Source organism: Hipposideros armiger, unplaced genomic scaffold (genome assembly GCF_001890085.2).
Source record: "Hipposideros armiger isolate ML-2016 unplaced genomic scaffold, ASM189008v1 scaffold_447, whole genome shotgun sequence".
In the NCBI taxonomy this organism is placed as follows: Eukaryota; Metazoa; Chordata; class Mammalia; order Chiroptera; family Hipposideridae; genus Hipposideros; species Hipposideros armiger.
In genome coordinates, this window is record NW_017731797.1 from 253,165 (window position 1) to 272,937 (window position 19,773).

At 50.9% G+C, this 19,773-nt stretch overlaps 1 protein-coding gene across 1 annotated transcript; it reads right to left on the reverse strand.

Moving 5' to 3' along the window:
- Window positions 1-13,999: 13,999 nt before the first annotated feature.
- On the reverse strand, window positions 14,000-19,132 carry HEXIM2 (HEXIM P-TEFb complex subunit 2). The gene is given in 4 exon segments (XM_019665552.1): window positions 14,000-15,020; window positions 17,762-17,792; window positions 17,794-17,863; window positions 19,030-19,132. Coding segments are annotated over 4 exon segments (999 nt in total). The 3' UTR covers window positions 14,000-14,225.
- Between the last annotated feature and the right edge of the window lie 641 nt (window positions 19,133-19,773).

Sequence of the window (19,773 nt, forward strand, 5' to 3'; positions counted from 1 at the left end):
AGGAAGGGAGGGAGGGAGGGAGAGAGGGAGGGAGAGAGAGAGGACAAATGGGACAAAATTTTAATAACTGGTGAATTTGAGTAAGGTGTATATGGAGAATCTTTGTATCATTCTTACAACCTCTTCTGTAATCTTGAAATTTTTCCAGATAAAAAGTTTAAACAAACTGTCCAAACCAAGAGCCTCCTGAAGCTGGGGAATTTGATCCTGCTCTTTTCCTCCAGGGCTGGCCCAGGGCAGACCCTCGGTCCGTGTCCTGGATCTTCAGGGCAAAATTAGGGAAACAGGTGGCGACCGGAAAGACTGAAGCCCGCCGCTTGGTGACATTCCTCGGCCCCCGACATTTTCTGATCTGACAGCTGGGGCGGCCCCTGGAGTTACCCGCTGGAGTGAGTGACTCACCCGATGGGCTCCCCGGGCGGAGGGCGAGCCCGCCCCGCACGGAGGGCTTCGGCCAGCAGGTGCCGCTGTTGAGCCAGTTCTGGCAGCGCTTGGCCGAGGCTCCCCCTGGGACCTGGAACTGGTCTGTCAGTGGGGTCTCTTCCAGAAACTGGCCCACCGGGGTCTGAAAGCAGCCTCGCTCAACCTTGCCTGGGTCTAGCTTCCCATTCCCAGGCCCTCTGTTTCCCCGCGCGCCCTCCCCCACCTTGGCTCCCCCAAGGCAAATCCCAAGCATGACTCCTGGTGGAGGAGGGGACAGGATAAGCAGAGGAAGAGGCTTCAGTTATTGACCCTGGAGTCTGAGTAGCAAATTAATCCCCCCCTTTTCTCTGCCCCATCTCCTCCTCCGCGTCTCATCCCCCCTCCCTTTCTTCTCCCTCCTCCTCCTCCTTTCTTCCTGTTCTTTCTCCTCTTGAGCAGCACCATGCTTTCAAAACAAACACACACCTTAGCCCATCCCAAGCCTGCCTGGGCCTTTCTCCAATCTGTTGCTCCCAGAGTCCAGCCCCTTCTGCCTGGTCCAGGGATCAGGATGGAGATGGGGGAGGAGGTGACAATGTGTTGAGGGGGGTGGGGAGATTCCCTGTGATGGTATTTTTTCCTGTGTAGGAAGGAGTTGTTCTCACAGCCTCTCTGAAGCAGAGTGGGGCTCTGGTGAGGGTGGGGTGGACCTCCCTCCCTGAGATGGTGGAGCTGGTCTCCTGGCCCTCCAGACTCAGGATGAAAGGGGCCTACAGAGGTCACTTTGTCCATCCCCCTGGCTCCAGGAAGGGCCATAACTGTATGACAGTCTCCCAGTCCTATATGTTCACTAATTCCTTCAACAACCCTTCACTGAGTACCAGCTCTGTGCCAGGTACCAGAAGCTTTACCTAATGCCAGCTCCTTAAATCCTCACTAGGACCTCACTTGGAGATGGATGCTATTACTCTGCGTTGACTTATCCAAAGATCCAGTTCAACCCAGTGCTCCTCTGTGACTCATGACTCACCCAATGGGGCTGGTCTCATTCAGCTTTGAGGCCACCACTGTGCCTCACAGAATGTCTCAGCTACTGCATTCCAATGATTTGCCTTCATGGGTCCCCACGTCTACCACACTGGGCTCCAGACCACAAACCACTGGTGACAGTGAAGGCTTCACTATGTGGCCTTGCGATAGTTTCTTAACTTCCTCAAGTTCAATTTTCTCATCTGTAAAATGGCAATACGCTCCTTGCGGGTTTGACATAATGGTAAAATAAGAAACACATATCTGCTTAGCACAGTAAATTTAACTTAAAAAAGAGAAGCCCATCCTTACCGCCTCTTTAAGTGAAAAAAAGAATATAAAACCAAGAGTTGGCCAGGGATGTGGAGCAAAGGAACTCTCATACTCAGTTGGTAGAAGTGGAAAACCATTGAGCAATTTCTCTTAAAGCTGAATATATGCATACAGTGTGATCCAGCAATGTCATATATATACAGGGGTGCCAAAAAAATGTATACAAGTGGACACTTTGGTCAACGTTGCTCAAGCAGTAGTTCACCGTAATCAGAAGTGTCTGGAGGCTGATGGTAACCACTTTGAGCACCTCTTGTAATTGCAGAAGTCAAACGTGACTTGTATTCATCTTTTGTTATCGTTATATATTAAGCATTATAATTTTAATACAATTTTCCTTTCTTAAAATGTGTATACATTTTTTTGGCACCTTCTGTATATATCTCCAAGAGAAACACGTGCATATGTGCACCAAGAGCCATATAAAATAATTTCCATAGCAGCACTAATTATAATAACCCAAAACTGGAAACATCCCAAAAGTCCAGCAGCAGCAGAATGAATTAATGCATTTTAGTATATTTGTGCAATGGAATACTATGCTGCAATGAAAAAGAATGGACCATTACTGCGAGCCTTGGGGAATTCTGGGGTACTGGAAGTGTTCTGTTTCTTTACTGGGTGTGGTTACACAGTTGTGCTGACTGTGAAAATTCATTAAGCTGTACACTTATGATTTATGCCCTTGTTTGTATAAATGTTACACTTCAGTTAAAAGTTTGCACTAATATAAAAAAGACAAATAAATTGAGCTACTTGTATCACATAAGTAAATCCTAAAACGTTGTTGAGTAAAGAGCAAGTTATTAAAAGATTTGGGTCCTATTGTTCATAGGAATTTTAAAAGTACCTAACACAACATTTGTTTAAGTGTACATACCTGGGTAGTACAAATAACAGACAAACACCAAATGCAGAACAGAGGTTTTCATTTTAGTGGGAGAGAGGGGACGGAGGTGTATGTACAAGGGACTTTGAATGTTTTTCTAGCTTTATTTCTTAAGCCAGGTGGTTTTTATCACAGGTGTTCATTTTATTATTCTGTATATTTTATGCTTTTCTGGTTGCCTGACATATTTCATATTTAAAAGTACTCCTCAGCATTACAAAACAAAAATGGGAGAAGGGGTGGAAATTGGATCTTTTATCTTTGTCTTTCCAGCGCCAACTGAATGGGTGGTACTCAACAAATGTTTGGTGAATAAAAGACCTCTCGGCTAGTGAAACCAGCAGAGCCAGGGTTCAATGTCAGGTCTTCCCACACCAAGTCCCAAGTCTAGGGCATGCCTACCACACTGTTCCCCAGCCTGCCAAGGTGGGGATGGCTGGGGAAAGGCAGCAGTCATGGAGTCCCCAGCCTCACTCAGCACTCTCTCTATCTGAACTGAATTACAGGGCACGGAGAAGGAACAAAACAACTTCATTGATCAGAACTCTGCAAATTCAGAATGTGGTGCCCTAAATTTCTATGAATCCTGCTGCCAAAATCTTTTAATAATTTGCTCTTTATCCAAAACCTTTTAAGAATGTACCTATATGATAGCTCTCAATTCATTTGTCTTTCTTATATTATTGCATTTGCCCTCTTCCCGGGAGAAAAAAGCCAAAGGCTCATTGAAACAGGATCGCCAGGGCCTATCTGACTGGTGCAAGAGAACAAACAGCCTTCAGTACATTAATTCTTTGCGTGCGAAGAGATGCCGCTAATTGTAGGCGCCTTTTATCTGTTTGTTAGGCCCCACGTGGAATGCAGCCTCTGAGAGAAGCACTTCTCACCACTCAAAACCCACCGAGACATGCTCAGCCCTGAGAGAGGCTTCTAGGAATGCAAAGGAGGGGCTGCCTCTGCGGCCATAAGCAGAGTTAGCCGATAATGAACACCCGGGAGGGGACGCGTTGGCTTTGAGGATTGTTTGTAAGGAAGAGAAATGGGTCCTGTTTCTGTGGGAGGCGGATTAATAGAGCCCAGAGTGTGAAGGGTTGTGAATAACGCTGGTGGTGGCTGCAGCTTTAAGGGGCCCCATCAGGTCATCATCGCACACTGCTCTGCATGGCAGATTTCTCACCCTTACGGATACACGTGGAAGCAAGGTGTCCGCTTGGCAACCCTGAGGAAGGTAGTGGTATACTGTACTGATGATTCTTTTCATAAACACTCTCGTTCAGACTTTCCATTCAGACTGTCCTCTTGCACCAGCACCCCCCACCCCCAGGCAGACTGAATTCAATTAAACAGTTATTCATTCCCTAATTTTACCAATTTAATATTAAATAAAACCCCATTTGGGCCAGCTACGATATTAGATGCTGGGGTGACCAAGATGACTGAGAGGGTCCCTACCTTGAGGATCTCAGAGTCAAGCTAACAAATAATTCTGACTCCATGTGATTAGGGCAATGATAGAGGGAAATACAGAAGTGAGCGCCCCAGCCTACGGCCATACCACCCTGAACGCACCTGATCTCGGAAGCTAAGCAGGATTGGGCCTGATTAGTACTTGGATGGGAGAAGTGAGCCCCCCAAGGAGGGTGGGCCTGGCTCCTTATTACTTCCCCAAACTACCCCCCCCGCAACACCCCTCCCTCCCACCTCCTCCACGGATACCCAGCTTGCCAGCCAAGCCCAATTACTTCCCAAACTCATTCCTATGACAATTTGCCCTACTGTTGTCTTTTTTCCCACCCGCACCTGGCTGTAAACCCCTGCTCCTCCCCCAAGAGTCAGCTCAAAATGATAAGCTCCAAATTCAGGTGGGTGGTTCATCTGCAAGAATGCGATCAGGGAGGAAAACCCTGGGGATTATTTTTAATGTTTTATTTCCTAAGCAGGAGCTTCATTCCATTATTCTATATGGCTTTCTAGGTCTGAAATATTTCATCATAATATATTTTCAAAATAGATTCCGTTCAAGCTACGCCTCCACCTTGATCCCCACCTCCTGCTACATTTCCTTGTCAAGAATCAAGCTCAAAAATCCCTTACTGGGCTGGCCGAGTGGCTCAGTTGGTTAAGAGCTCGCTCAAGAGTTTGAGCTCTGAGCAACAGGGTCCCCAGTTTGATTCATGGCCCTAGCTGAGCTGCTGCTGAGCTGCCAACCGGTGGCAGGATGGCTCAGCTAAAAAAAAAAAAAAAAATCCTTTACTGGGGGTCAGAAGAAACTTTGTGTTTCTAAAGATGCATGGAAACATGGAAATGATGGTCACCAAGCTAGTCTCCTGGTTCCCTCGAGGGTGGGAAATGCAACTGGGGAGCAACATGACACTAGGGCTTCGGCAATAATAGCAATGCTGCTACTTCTTAAACTGGGTGGCAGGTACATGGGTGTTTGTTTTATGTCTACAATATTATAGAATAAATTAAACATTTGAAAAAGTAACTCTGTCCACAGTGAGGGACAGGAAGGAAGAAGGAAGGGAGAAGGAGCTTTTGAGAAGTTAGACGTGGAACAAGGAGGTGGCTCACTGTAGGCACGGAGGGCCCATTGAGTGATCAGGTTTGACTTGCGGGCAGAGAGCAGAGAGCAGTGGAAAAGGCTCAAGGCTGCGTCTCCCTGGAGTGAGCCATATGGTGGTGGCTAAGAGCATGGACGCCAGGAGTGGGCCATCTGGGTGTAAGTCCCAATGCTATCTCTTGTTAGCCCCATGACCTTGAGCAACTTACTTCAATTTCCTCCTCCTGAAAAATGCTTGTGGGGATCAAATGAGATGAAGTGTGTGAAGCTTGCACTGGTTGGTATCTAGCAAGGGCCAAATATCGTTATACTTGTGTTATTACTTATTAGTCACAGGATCCCGAACAAGAACACTTTAGTTCTCCAAAACTCAGTCTCCTAATCCGTGAAATAAACTCGTATGAATGAAAGCTCAGAGTGCTTCATAAACAGGCGTTAGTGCTGTTAGATTTTTTTTAAATATAAGTAAAAAGACCACAAGACAAGGTGAGCTCCAAGAGGGCAGAGACTGTATCCACTGAGCTCAATGAGATAGCTTCAGTGCCTGGCACAGCATGGACGTCCACTGTTATGGATTGAATTGTGTCCCCCTCAACAAAAAAAGAAATGTTGAGGTCCTAACCTCTGATGTAACCTGATTAGGAAATAGGGTCTTTACATGGATAATCAAGTTAAAATGAGGTGATTAGGGTGGGCCCTAATCTAATAGGACTAATAGTGTCCTTATACAAAGGGGGAATTTGGATACAGACAGACACACAGAGAGGGAAGATGGAGAATTGGAGGGATGCATCTACAAGCCAAGGAATGCCAAAGATTGCCAGCAAACCACCCGAAGCTAAGAGGCAAGAAAGGCTCCTTCCCCTACTGGTTTCAGAGGGAGCGTGGCCCTGCCCACACCTGGCTTTCAGACTTTTCAGTCTCCAGAATTGTGAGACAAGACGTTTCTGTCATTCCAATATGTGGTACTTTGTTACAGCAGCCCTGGAAGTCTACTACACTCAGTAAACATCTGTCGGATGAACAAACGGTGCTGTTGGTGCTCCCAACGAGCCATGGCATCTCTTCGCCAGCAGAGGAGGATGTGTGTGTCCAGGCAGGCAATGGGGAAGGTACCTGTCCTGTTCTGAGATGAGTGGGGAGGAGCAGGGGGCAGATTAGGCAGGATTTGAACCTGGGTCATCCAATGCCAGTATCCGTGTTCTTCACCTCTACACTGGAGAAGCCCAGCTAGCTCCGGAGCACCCTCCCTGCCCTAGCCTCCAAGTGGCCTCCTCCTTCCCTACCTCTGCTCTGGATGAATGAGAAGAAAAAGGGCATGGGACAATCAAGAAGGCTCTATAAAGAGAAGCAAAGATAGCATTTGATTCTGAAACTCTCGGCAGATTCGTACACAGCACTGCTCACAGATGGTTGCCAGTAGCAGGAGGCCTGGGTAAACCCCCAGTTGAAGGCCTCCTGCCCAGATGGGCAGAAGTCGTCATCACACACACACACACACACACACACACACACACACACACACACACTGTGTGGTGGTTGTGCTATTGTGGCAATGAAGCAACAGCTCTTTGTTAGGCAGAATTTCAGAATCTGATTGCTGGAGGGGCCCTCAGCATGTTTTCTGGTCTCACCTCCTGCCCTTTCCCCTGGGCCCTGGTACGATGAGAGATGGAGGCCAAGAGTCTCCAGAGATAGTTTGATCCCCAGCTGATTGGTGGAAATTCTTCCAACCTGAACGCTGCCCATCCCCTGGTCTGTTCTTCAAGGCTCCCCAAACTCGATGACTTCCTGTCTGGCATCTGTACACTGGAAGTCATGTCATCTTGGAGTCCACCTAGGGATGTGGGCAGGTGAGAGGCACCCCACACGTGGGACTCCGGACCGCACGCGCTGGCCAGAAAGAACATTTGGAGCTCTGAGAACTCTAGTTCTCAGCCCTGTCATAGGAGCATCCCAGGGAGCCTTAAAAACTCCAATGCCCAGGCTGCACCCCAGAGGATTAAATCAGAATTTCTGGGGGTGGCACCTAGACATCAGAACTTTAAAAATGTTGCCTAGGTGATTCCGATGGGCAGTCAAGTTGAGAAGCAATAATTTATTGGACAAAGGATTGCTGCGAGGAGAGGGAACCTGGGCTCCAGCTGGATGGAAAACAGCAGGAAAGCAATCATATCAAAAGGCTTCTAGAAAAGAAGAATGGTAGTTGCCAGGGGCTGGGGGCGGGGGGAATGGGAAATTGTTTAATGGGTACAGAGTGTTAGTTTGGGAAGATGAAAAGAAAAAAGTTCTGAAGATGGATGGCGGTGATGGCTGCACAACAATGTGAATGTCCTTAATGCTACAGAACTGTACACTTAAAATGGTTCAAGAATATGAGACAGAGTCACAGATTTAGAAAGACACTTAATCTAGACTAACAATAGAACATTGAATTAGGTAACATCTAGAAATCTCTCACATGCTTCTTTTCAAGATACCTATATCTATGTCTATAGCTGTATATCTATCTGTATCTTTGTATGTAGATAAAGAACAAAGATGTGGCATCGGAGACCAGGACTAAGGTCATCCACACCCTCCTATTCCCATTTACTATGTACGGATGTGAAAGTTGGACAGTGAAGACAATTATTGAAAAAAAAAAGAGTCACTTGAAATATGGCGCTGGAGGAGAGCTCTACGATACCCTGGACCACCAGAAAGATGAACAAGTGGGTCCTAGAGCAAACTAAGCCTGAGACATCGCTGGAGGCACAAATGACAAAACTGAAGCTGTCCTACTTCAGGCACGTCATGAGAAGGCAGGGTTCTTTGGGAAAGACAATAAGCTGGGAAACTAGAAGGCATCAGGAAAAGAGGAAGACAACATGAGATGGATTGACTTCATAAAATAAGCCACAGGCATGAGTCTGCAGGAGCTGAGCAGGGCTGCTGAGGGCAGGACACTGTGGACGTCACTCATTCACAGAACCGCCAGGAGTCAGAGCTGACCCAACGGCACGTACCACACATAGAAAGATATAAAGATATGTGTTGGGGCAGGGATCTGGACAAGCTGCTTTTAAAAATTGAAGACTATCCAGGAATTTTTAGTAAAAGAGGGGTAATGAGAGAGAATAGAGCTATCAGATATTAAGGCACATTAGGCAGCTATAGTGATTTTTTAAATGTGATTGGTTTATCAATAAATTAGCTAGAGAACTGGTAGAATAGAAAACTCACAAATGCTTATGTGAAGGTAGTTTATGATAAACACGGAATTTCAAATCATAGTCAAAAGACTCTCTCAATAGTGTCAGGACCACACTTGTGTAGTCATTTGGGATTAAAAAAAAAAAAGTCCTCATGCACCTGGAGCCCTGGGGAGGCGGGAGGAGAGGCAGCTGAGGAGCGTTGCCCAGGGAGACCAGGGAAGCGGGAGTTGTTCAGGGGGGAATCTAAAAGTGGGGTGAGTCCAGGGAGGCGTGATACCTGTGGCTATTAACACAGTTGATGTGAGTTACAAGGGAGGACCCAGAGAAAAAACAGATTGTCATTTTCAAGAGAGAAATGGCGGAGGCTGGGACTGAAAAGCAAAGGAAGGAAGGTCTATCCAGAAAGGACAGTGAGTGGGGCCTGAGGACCCAATGGTAAGAGAGAGAGCCAGCCAGCCTGACAGCCACAGGGCTTGGTTCCAGGGGCGACTGTGAGGGAGCCTACAGCTTTTTGTGTCAGGTTCCTCACACTGTGCTGAAGGAGTCTGAATAGCTGACTGGGTATTTGTGGGCCTGAGGAGAGCCCCAAGGAGGGGGCTGGAAGGCTAAGAGCCACGAGAAATTGTGGGCTGTAGGAGACCCCTTTCCCTTCCTTCTCCATGGAATGAGAGGCTGTGGCAGAGGTGGGCTCTGGACGCCCATGGGGCTCATAATGTCCTCCTCACAACTTAGTCTCCTTGGGAACTTCCTCTCAGAGCCACTGGGGTAAGGACAAAGCAGGGGAGGGGGGTCCATCCTGGCTGTCCTGAGGCAGGAGACAGTAGAAGTCACGAGGACTGATCCGAGCGGCCCATCTTGGATGGGGTCCAGAGAGGATCTGGGACAGGTGGTCTCTGGAATGTCCATGCCCACAGGCAGCCGGGACACAGTGGCCAACTGGGAGCCAGCTGCTCAGCCTGTCCTCCTGCCAGGCAAGGCCTGTGCAGTCCCCTGCCGTCCCTGGGTCCACAAAGGCCTTTCTATTTGGGGGACAGGGGTAAACATTCAGCCATGGAAAAATGGGTAAACTGAGCCCCAGGTGAAGGCAACAAAAACACCTTCTTTGGGGGTGGAGGAACCACTCCCACCTGCCCTAAGGGCTCAGGGTCCAGGCCACCTCCTCAGCCCCCATGAAAGCTATCTTTCTAGGGAGGCCAATATAGAGGGCAAAGAGGAAACCCTCTCCAGAAGATAAGGGAAGGGGGCCTGAGAGGAACACCCACAATCCACCTTGGAATGGAGCTAGTCTCTTCATGATTACGCAATGCCCCGCAAGCTGTAAAATTTATGGTTGCTTCCATCTGAGAGCACCTCCTACACAGCTGACACTTTGCTAAGTCCTTAACTTTATCTCTTTGAAGTCAGGAGAGCACAGTGGTCAAGAGCTCAAATACAATCAGACAGAACCGGCTGCAACTCTGGTGCAGCAGGCGTGTGGCCTGGGGCAAGTTTCTCAACCTCTCTGAGCCAAAGTTTCCTCATCTCATGCCTCTGACCCCAAACTCCACGGTACGTCCCCTGGGGCCACCTGGGGCCACCTTCGCTGCCTAAACATGGCAAGGAGGAGCCAAGAGGAACAAAGAGATGTTGTATTTTTCAGGCCAGGCAGCACAATCCTACACAGAAGCCTCCTGGCCAGGGATAGGCCCTGGATAGCCCAGGATCCTGGATCGGCCTGAAGCCACCGCCCCCCTGAACAAAGGAGATGAGACCCCTGAGTTAGAAGCAGAACTGGAATAGATCACAGGTCTGGGGACTCTTGGCCTACTGCCCCCTCCACAACAGGACCACAGGGGATCTGTGCTTTTCCAATCCAGGCCCAAGAGACTAGACTTCCCCTCTTGGCTCTACCATCAGAGTATCCAGAATAAGTAAATCCATAGAGACAGAAAGCAATAGGTGGTTGCCTGGGCTGGAGAAAGGTGGGAACCGGGAGTGACTGCTTAATGGGTACAGGGTTTCCTTTCAGGGTGATAATGTTGGAACTAGAGGTGGAAGTCGCACACATTGTGAATGTACTAAATGCCACCGAACTGTTCACTTTAAAATGGTTAATTTCATGTTAGGTGAATTTCACCTCAATTAAAAATAAGGGTAACTGTGGCTAAGAGACTAAAGCAATAAGAGTGGGCAAGTGCCAATTGGGGGAGGGAAGGTAAAGGAGGGGCTGAGGTGTGAGGCAAGGTGTGAGGCAGAGCTTTCGGCCTCTGAGCTGTTTGCTTCCTCTCAGACTTTAGACTGGAAGCTCCTGGGGACAGGGGCAGGGACCTCATCTTTTTAGCTGTTTTTTAATTTTCAGAGCAGAGTGTCATCACAGGTAATATGGATCTTTTAAAACCTCTGGCACCAATGGAATGAAATCAAACATGTTAAGCAGCAGGAAGATTACCCACCACCCACACCAGGGAAGTGAGGATGGCACTGGGCTGAGTGTGTGTGCCACCTCCAGGCAGCAGGGGGGTTGCCCAAGAATTCCCAGGGAAAAGAGGGCCTGCCCATCCTCTCCTTGCAGGCCCCAGCACCCCCAGAGGGTAGCAGCCACTGGGGTCTGGGGTGGGGGAAGGGATTGGGTGAGCACCATGGCTCCTTTGTCAGACCCAGGAAGGAGAGTGGGGCAGCTACAGGAAGTAGGGGGGTGAGGAGCTCCCTCCGGAATCTATCCCCCCATTTCCCTCCCCTCCCTTGCTCAGCTCCTGCACATGCTCAGTGTTCCCATGAATTGAGTTGGCTGGGGGAGGACATTGACTGGCACCCCCACTTAAAGGGCCAGTGCCATCAGGCCTGTACCAAACAGGGGCAATGGGGCCTGGCCACTCTCTTTCCTCATGCTGAATTACTTCACCTCAGACCCCCCCCTTCCCCACTTCCTGGCAGCTTCATCCTGTCCCCTCTGCTCCTCTGTCCACCCAACCACTTCTCATTCCCTGACCCCATTGCAGGCAGGGTCTGTCCACCAGGCACAGGAGTTTCCACCTGGGTGGGGGATTCCTGGATGGGGAAGAAAGGAGGATCCCAGGCTAGGGTGTGCAGGGGTGGTGGGAAGCTTCTGCAATCACTCTTGTGAAAATATCTGCCTCCCTTGCCCTCCTTCCCCTGGCCCAGGTGACCAGGAAGGTCCTGGAAAGCAAAGGGACCCTACGGAAGTAAGGGACTGAGCATTTGCTCTAGAAAGGCCTGGGGAGGAGAAGGGAGTGTGTCCAAGCCTGTCTTCCCCAGGTGAAGGGGCTGTGTGTGTTGGGGGGTGGGGGGCTGTAAATTGGAGATTAGGTCACCGTGGTGATGTAGGAAGAAGCCCAGGTCTCAGGACCAGGCAGCCAAAGAAGGGAAGAGGGGAGGCAAAATGAATCTGTGCCTGAGCACTGTGTGTAGCTGAGCTGTCTCTCCCCAGTACTGAGCCTAGAGACTCCCCATCTGCACCCTGGGGTGGGGGTGGAGGGGCATTGATGTCAAGGAACCATATAGGGTAAGGTGGTGACACTGACTCTCCTTCATTAATCCCTTTCAGCCCCTCCTGACACTTTCCCAGCTCACACTCTTCTCCTTTGTTTTCTTCTTACCCCATCCTGTCCCCTACCAACTGTGGGAAAATTAACCCACCTAGGTTAGGTGCAGCCCTGACCAAGCCCTTCAGCCAGTGTGTGTGTGTGTGTGTGTGTGTGTGTGTGTGTGTGTGTGTGTGTGTGTGTGTGTGTGTGTGTGTGTGTGTGTGTGTGCAGGGCCAGATGGCAGCTTCCTGTCTCCAGGTTCCTCAGCTTCTGGGCCAAGAAAGGCCAAACTCCTCACCTGTCCCCTCCAATGTGCAGTTCTTTCCTGCTCAGGGACACAATGGTCCAAGCCACCTCCTGAACACACCCCTACCACCCTCTTCCTCGACACAGCAGCTACATCCATCCCCTAGCACACACACACCCATCCCCACAACATATGCTCCAGCAGCCCTCTGTATTTTCTCCCCTCCTAGTAACACACACACACACACACACACACACACACACACACACACACACACACACACCTCCTGGTAAACAACCTTTGTCCTGGTCCCTGGCCCTCCCCCTCCCCTCTCCCTTGGGGCTCCTTGCTGAGGAATGCGGCAGCTAGGAGGCTACCTAGCCTACCCAGGGGCCTTTGGGTCCCTGGCTAGCATCCCATAGGGGAAGGCAGGCCTTGAGTCAATGTTTCCGGAGTCCAGGAAGCCACTCCCTCTCCGAGTCTTGGGTTTCCCATCTGCAAAGTGGGGACAATCATTCCTCTGGCCCTTCCTGACAGAGCTGCCCAGGATCTAAGGGAAAGGGGCTAAAACCCTTGGCCAGGGCTCCAGGGGCAGACCCCACAGGGGTAGGAGATTTTGTTCTCTCTTGAAACCCATCCCTTCCTAGAATCTGTTCTGGCTTTGCTTCGTTGTAGAAGGCGCTGAGGCCTGGGTGTGGCAGGACAGAAATGAAAGTTGTCCTGGCAACACACAGAGTTCATCAACATTTCCATCTAGCAGGTTCCAGGTCTGAGCCCTTCTCTTGCCCAATGTGGCCTGTCAAGATGAGCCTTCCTGGAATGAAAGCTAGGCCGGGCTGGCCAGGCCTTTGCCCCTCCCTGTGCACGGTGACAGAGCCAACAAAGGCTCACTGGTGAGTTGACCAACTTCCCCCTCCACCATCCAACCTGACACTCTGCAGACCAACAAGGATGCTGGGAAGGTGATGGAAGAGACAGGTGTCTGGGGATGGGTGGGTCTGAGTGTGAGAAGTGTGTGAGCCTAACACTGCTGGCATGTTGGTGGTATTTGCATCACCCAGGCTGACTCAGCCCTCTATTATGCACAGACAAGTGAGGGGCTCACCTCGGTGGGAATTAACCATACAGGTGATTCGGCTAAGAGGAGCAGGATGCACAGATGCATAGCCGGCACCACGAAAGCCGGGCCACCAGCTCTGCTAAGGATCGATTCACTGCCCCTCTCTGCTTCTTGGGCTGATGTTCTATCAGTAGAAAACTGCCCTGGAGTGCTTGCTTCTAAGTGCCCTTCCAGGAGGCAAGGGGGCAAACAGATGACTAACCTCCTGCCCAACCCCTGGCTGGGAGATGTGGGGGATGAAGGGCTGTCAAGGACAAGGTGACACAGGACACCCAGACCTTTTCTAGTCCAACCCTCTACACTGTAGGGAAGATAGGCAGAATACAGGGAGCCTGGGAACAAACCCTGAAGGAACCCCTGCACTTGGACCTTCTCCAAAAGCCCCAGGCCTCTCTCCTCCGGGGAAGCTCCCAGCTTCTCCAAATGGTCTGACATCTTAAGTCAAGTTCAGGCTGAACCCAGGGGCTCCTGACTGAGCCCCCTCCCACCTCTGCCTCCCCCTCTATAAAACCTTCAGAGCTGTCAGGAGCAGAATTCAGGCATCCTGGATATCTTGATAGGTCCTCAGTGCAAAGCTCTGCTGTCCTCCGGGCTTGGGGCAAGGGGGGACTGGGACCCCAAGTCCCAAACCTCACTGGGACAAATGTGGTTTGATTCTCAGAGCCCTAGTGAAATCAATCCCAGCCACTCACATCTGATTTCACCAGAACCATTTAATTTATTTGTGAAAAATAAGATGACAGTAAAGAACAAATTGTGGAAATGACAAGGTGGACGTCTGAACCTATTTGAACTGTTCTTATGGAGCACAGGGTTGCTGAGAGTGGTTCTCATCTGCCACCCGCCTCCTTGAGACCCAGCTGGCCTGAGTGTATATGAAATGGGAATGTCTGCTCGGGTCAATGTGACTGGGGGGCATCCCTAGGTGCCCGGCTCTCCACTGCCTTGGCTGCCCTCTGGGTTCCACATCTGGTTCTCTTGCCGAAGCCGCTGATTCTCCGTCCGGAGCCTTTCTACCTCCGCAGCCAGCTCCTCCAGCTGGCGACAAGGCTGCCGACTGGTGCACTCCTGCAGCTGCTGCAGCCTCCTTGACTCCTCCTCGGCCTGCGACAGCCTCCGCTCCAGGTCCAGGTAGTCTTGCACCAGCTCCTCCTTGCTGCGGCCCTGCAGGCTCTCTGTGTGGTAGCGCTCGTAGGCCTCGGAGAACTCCCTCTGCTGGAACTCACCATGAGCTTGGCCTGGCCCGTCGCAGTCCCCTGCCTCACTCTCCCCACTGGAGCCTGGGTGGGAGGCCCCGTGAGGCACATCCAGGTCGGGCTCCTCAGGGTCTCGGTCATTCATCAGGAACTGGGTGGTGTTGTAGGGCGCCACGGGCTGGCCCTTGGCAAACATCTCCTCGCGGACCCGGGAGGCCCTCTGGCTCTGCCTCTCATCCCGCTGTTGCTTCTCAGCCCAGCTCAGCTCCAGGTAGGGCCGCCAGTGCCGCTTGCGTTTTGAAGCCCGCCGGCGGTGCTTCTTCCGGCCCAGGGCAGACTCCACTGAGTAGCCCCTTGGGCTCTGGGTCCCGAGACCCGTACTGTTCCAGCCCAGGGCACCGCCAGCCCCCAGAAGATCGTCCTCCTCTGAGTGGCTCTCCATCCGGGGTGTCAGGGGCAGGGAACCACCAGGCTCATGAGGCTCAGGGGATGTTTCTGGGCTCCCAGGAGCACCAGAGGTCTAAAAAGAGAACATGAGGAAAGATGGATCACAGCCAGCCTGTCTCTGGTGGTGGAATCCTTTCCTGTCCCCCACTGCCAAAAATCAGACCTTCCCATACCCAGCTAACTTGGTGCCTCTGCAACTCTCACCCTTCTGCCACCATTTGTTTGTTTATGGCTTATCTGTCTCCTGTCTGTCCCCCAACCCGCCCCAAGCAAACTCACAGTGAGAGCAGGAATTTCACCTGCGTACTTCACTGTGAAATTTCAATGCCTAGAACAGTGCCTGGCACAGAGTAGGCATCAGTAAATACTATTTGAATGAATGAAGTAGGGAAAGGAGAAAAGCAGGATAGCAAGTGGCTGCTGATGCATTTGCTTGCTTTAAAAGCTCAAAGGGCACTTGTTCTTCCCTCTTCCTTGTCTTTCACACAGAGCTGGCTTCGTGGACAAGACAAGTGACCCATGCAGTTGCACAGAGGTCCCCTCTCCTTCAGAAAGGCCCCGCGCTTTGCTTTATGCTCTACTGTCATTGTCTTGAACTTCTTAATACTTTTTTTTTTTTTTTTAGCTGAGCCATCCCGCCACCTGTTGGCAGCTCACGGCTGCTCAGCTCGGGCTGACTCGAACCACTGTTGCTCAGAGCTCAAACTCTTGAGCGAGCTCTTAACCAACTGAGCCACTCAGCCGGCCCGAACTTCTTAATACTTTTTGAATAAAGAGTCCTTTACACTGTGCCCCACAAATTATGTAGTTGATCCTGCTTCCAGCTATTTGGATAGCCAACTCTTTTTTATCCTTTAGGACTTCGTTCCAATGTCACCTCTTCAGAGAGGCCCTCCTTGACCACCCTATCTAAAGTAGCCTCCCATCTCCCTTTCCCACTGACCCCCTATCACATGACACAGTTAACAGCCCATGTCCAATTTAGCACAGCACCATTCACCATCTGTCTTCCTCCTATAAGAATGTGTCTTGTCTGTTCGGTTCACCACTGTGTCCCTATGCATGGCCCAAGGTAAGTAGCACTTAGCAAACACATGTTAAATGACATAAAGCCCCTTAGAGAGGGGGATCCAAAAGATATTGGAACACAAGACTCTCTTTTCTGTCATTCTAGGGTAAAGAGGATAGAGTGCATTTATACCAGGCAAAAGTTGGGGCAGGAAAGAAATTTATACCAGGAAAAAGTTGGGGACTAGGGAGAGGAAGGGTCAATTGCCGGTCTGTAGCTGAGAGAATTCTAGAACTTATCTAAGAGGTGGAAAGGATTCTGTCGAGTGAGTTGGGGACCGGCAGAGTGGTTCAGTTGGTTAAGAGCTCGCTCAAGAGTACAAGCTCTGAGCAACAGCGGTTCGATGCCCAGCCCGAGCTGAGCTGCCAACAGGTGGTAGGATGGCTCAGCTAAAAAAAAAAGAGTGTGTGTGTTCAGGGTATCTGGTTATCTCTGTCATGGCGAGGGTGGGAGTACTAAGTGTGGGGGAGGGGAAATGAGTTGCTCTAAGTTTGTGGTTTGGGGAATTCTAATAATAACTACTACCACTGATACTTTGCTTTATAATGTACAACATGGTTCAGAGACATCTGACCATGAGTCCATACAATCATAGGGTATGTAAGGAGGATGTATGCAGCCCCATAAGAGCTAGAGGTGTGTTACGTGTGTTTTGGAGACTCTGAAGAGAACTTCAGGGGAAAGGAGGTGTGTGTGTGTGTGTGTGTGTGTGTGTGTGTGTGTGTGTGTGTGTTGTTTGTTGTTGTATGTTACTTCACCTGCAGGGAGATCATCAATCAAGGGTGACAGGCCTTGTCTCCATCACTGTCTTGGGTCAAATGAGACACAGCTCTGCCCTCCCTGGGAAGACACAGGGCACTGGGAACTACGAGGCAGGGTAGCTTGTTTATGTGTGCACCGTCATTCACCTGCTGCCAACCCTCAGCAAATGTCCCCTAATGATCTTTCCCCTCACCCAAACCAGGCTTGCCCCTTAGCCCCACATGCTGCCTCCTTCCTGAAGGCTTGTCCCTCTACCACAATTACCACTACTGTAGGTAAGCTGTGTGACCGGGTTGAGTCATTTGCCCACTCTGAACCTTCTAGCCCTGACATGTCATAAAGTCCAAATTAAATAAATCCAGGAAACACTGGAAGTGGCTAGGTAGGGTGAGTCAGAGAAGCTGAGTTCCCTCCTCAACTATAGGGAGCTGTGGACTAGGGGAGAAGAATGGGCAAGGTGGGGGCAGTAAGAGACAGCATGGGCTGGGAGGGTTCCAGCTCCTTTGCTAGATCAGAAGGTGACATTCTTAGGGCCTGATACAATCTGTCTCTGCGTCTCTCCTGGGTAACATCCTACCCCCTACCCCATTCCAAATTATGAAACAATTGCTCAAACTTTTTTCCCTGCTTCAGACTTGGTACTCAGCCTGAACAAAATGCAAGGCAGGGTTCTGTTGACAGAAGGCCGTAAGTTTAAACCTTGGGTGTTTTGCTTGCTGGCTGCATGATTCTAAAGAAAGTATTTCAGCTCTCAGAACCTTAGCTTCTTTAAAACGGTAATAATAAATCCTACCTTGAAGGGCTACCAGGATGTCACGAAATAGCACAGATTTAGCATCTGGCGTATTGCCCAGCACATAGTAGGGACTCATTTAAAAATACTGGTTTTCCAAATCTGCCAACACATCTGAGATAAGAAGCCAGGATCCCAGGTGGCAGGATCCATGTTCATGGCGCTCAGGTGGTCAGGAGGGGAGGCTTACCTTGGCCTCCTCCAGGGCTGCTGGTGACTGTATTACAGTTGGTCTGGTTCAGAGTGGCCACCTTCTTCTGTTCCAAATCTCCCAGCAGATGCCTAGTGACACCTGCTTTAAATAACAACAGAAACTTAAATCCTGAAGGAGAATCCTCAGAAAGACTCTTGCTGCCCAGGAATTTTTTTTACCAAGGCAGCAGCAGCCATTTTGTAGCACCAAACCTGTACACCCTTTTTCAAATGAAGACCCTGAAGGCTGCCTCCACACCCTGGTTTCCACACCTCTAGCCAGCAAGGGGCAAATGGGGATTAAGAAGCCTTCTTTCCAAGTCCTGTTTGTCAGGCCCCAGGCCAGGACTTAACATCCTATAGTGTTCTCCTAGAAGTCACTGAGGCCCAGACTGCCAACTAAGGAGTTAGGCCTACGGTTTGCTTCCCCAACAACTCAAAGGGTGGGGGAAAAGAGACTGCCTGAAGAGGCCAATATACACACAGCAGTGACCAGGAGAGGCTGGGAGTGCAGTGGGGCAGTGGCTAAAGAAACTATGTAGCAAGCTTAGGAGGGGTGCTTTCCAGAGGCCTCCATCTTAACTGCGACCTCCAATCTCCTCCCCAGGCTGGGCTCCAGAAGTCAATGCTTCAAGAAACATGGCTGGGCCTGGGCTGAGCCTGGGACTGAGGCCTTTGCATCTACAGGACCTGGCCTGCCTCCCTCTTTCCTCTCAGGACAGGGAAACAGAAGAAAGGGGGGGGGGGGAGTCTTTGCATTGCACGCAGCTGAGGGGGAAAACCCAACTGGGATGAGGATAGATTCCTTGGAAGAGGGGAAATGGGGCGGGAAGGTTTTACAAAGGCGGAACTGACCTATTTGCTGTCAAGGGCTATGCACACGACTACATCTGTGTGATCGCCTGTCTGTGCAATTCCCAATGCCTCAGCCCTACCTCTTGCTGCAGTTGCAGCAGCTCTGGTCAAGCCGCTCAGGCACTAAGGTTGAGGGAGGGAACAGCCTGATAGCCCAGCGCCTGCTGGGGATGGTAGTTCTGCTAGCCTGGAAAGGCTGACCAAGATCCTGTCACGTCAACAACCACACAGAGAACTCCAAAACCCATCTACTCTTGAGCGGAAGTCGGCCCGCGCTCACCGCTGCCTACTTTGATTGGTCAATTCGTCTGCCAATATACTCCCTTTCGTCAACGATTAGCTGTGCGGAAGCACAACGAGATCCGCCTCCAACGCTCAATTAAAGAGTTCATTGATGGCGTTAATCTTTACTAGGCAGAAAATAAATCCGGCTGAAACAGGAGGGGCTTGGGCGCGGAGGGATCCTCGGTCCTAGAGGAAGGCGACGAGAAGGATCGGCGGCCGCCGCCGCCATTTTGGGCTGGGAGGAGGCAGCGGAGGGACTCGCTGCGCAGTGAGAGCACCCCATGGGGGGTGGTCCGGGCGCGGGGAGAGGCCGGGCCGAGTGGGTTGCCTGAAGTGGCGGTGCCGGGAGTCGGCGGGAAGTGGGACCGGGGACCGGAGGGGCGAAGGTTGGAGTCTCCCCGGCCGGGCCTGGTCCTCAAACCGTCCCGGCAGCCCTGCAGCCTCGCCTCTCACGGAGGGCGGGGTTCTTGGGTAATAACTTCGTGTTTCCCGAGACCCCGATTGGGGAGAGGCTGGGTGAAACGACTCTCCTTTGCTGTTCTTTCACGGGGGCGCAGATGTTGAGGCCGAGTTTTGCCGAGGTTCTTTCCCCAGCCCCATTCGGCCTGGGTATGGCGGCGAGGCCCAGCGTAGCGGGACCCGCACTTCGACGGGCAAGGTGGGGGCGACGCCAGATTTCAAAGACTGGCGCCTCGGGGGAGGGTGGAGGTCGTAGCACTGATTGTGCGTCCCTGTGGCGTGGCAGTGAGCTGGAGGCTCTGAGGTTGGAGAGCCGGGTGCACCCACCAAATCCCCCCCCCCCCCTTACACCAAGGCCATCCTGCGGCCCGGGCTGCAAAAAGGAACAGCCTTCTTTCTACTGTAACAACC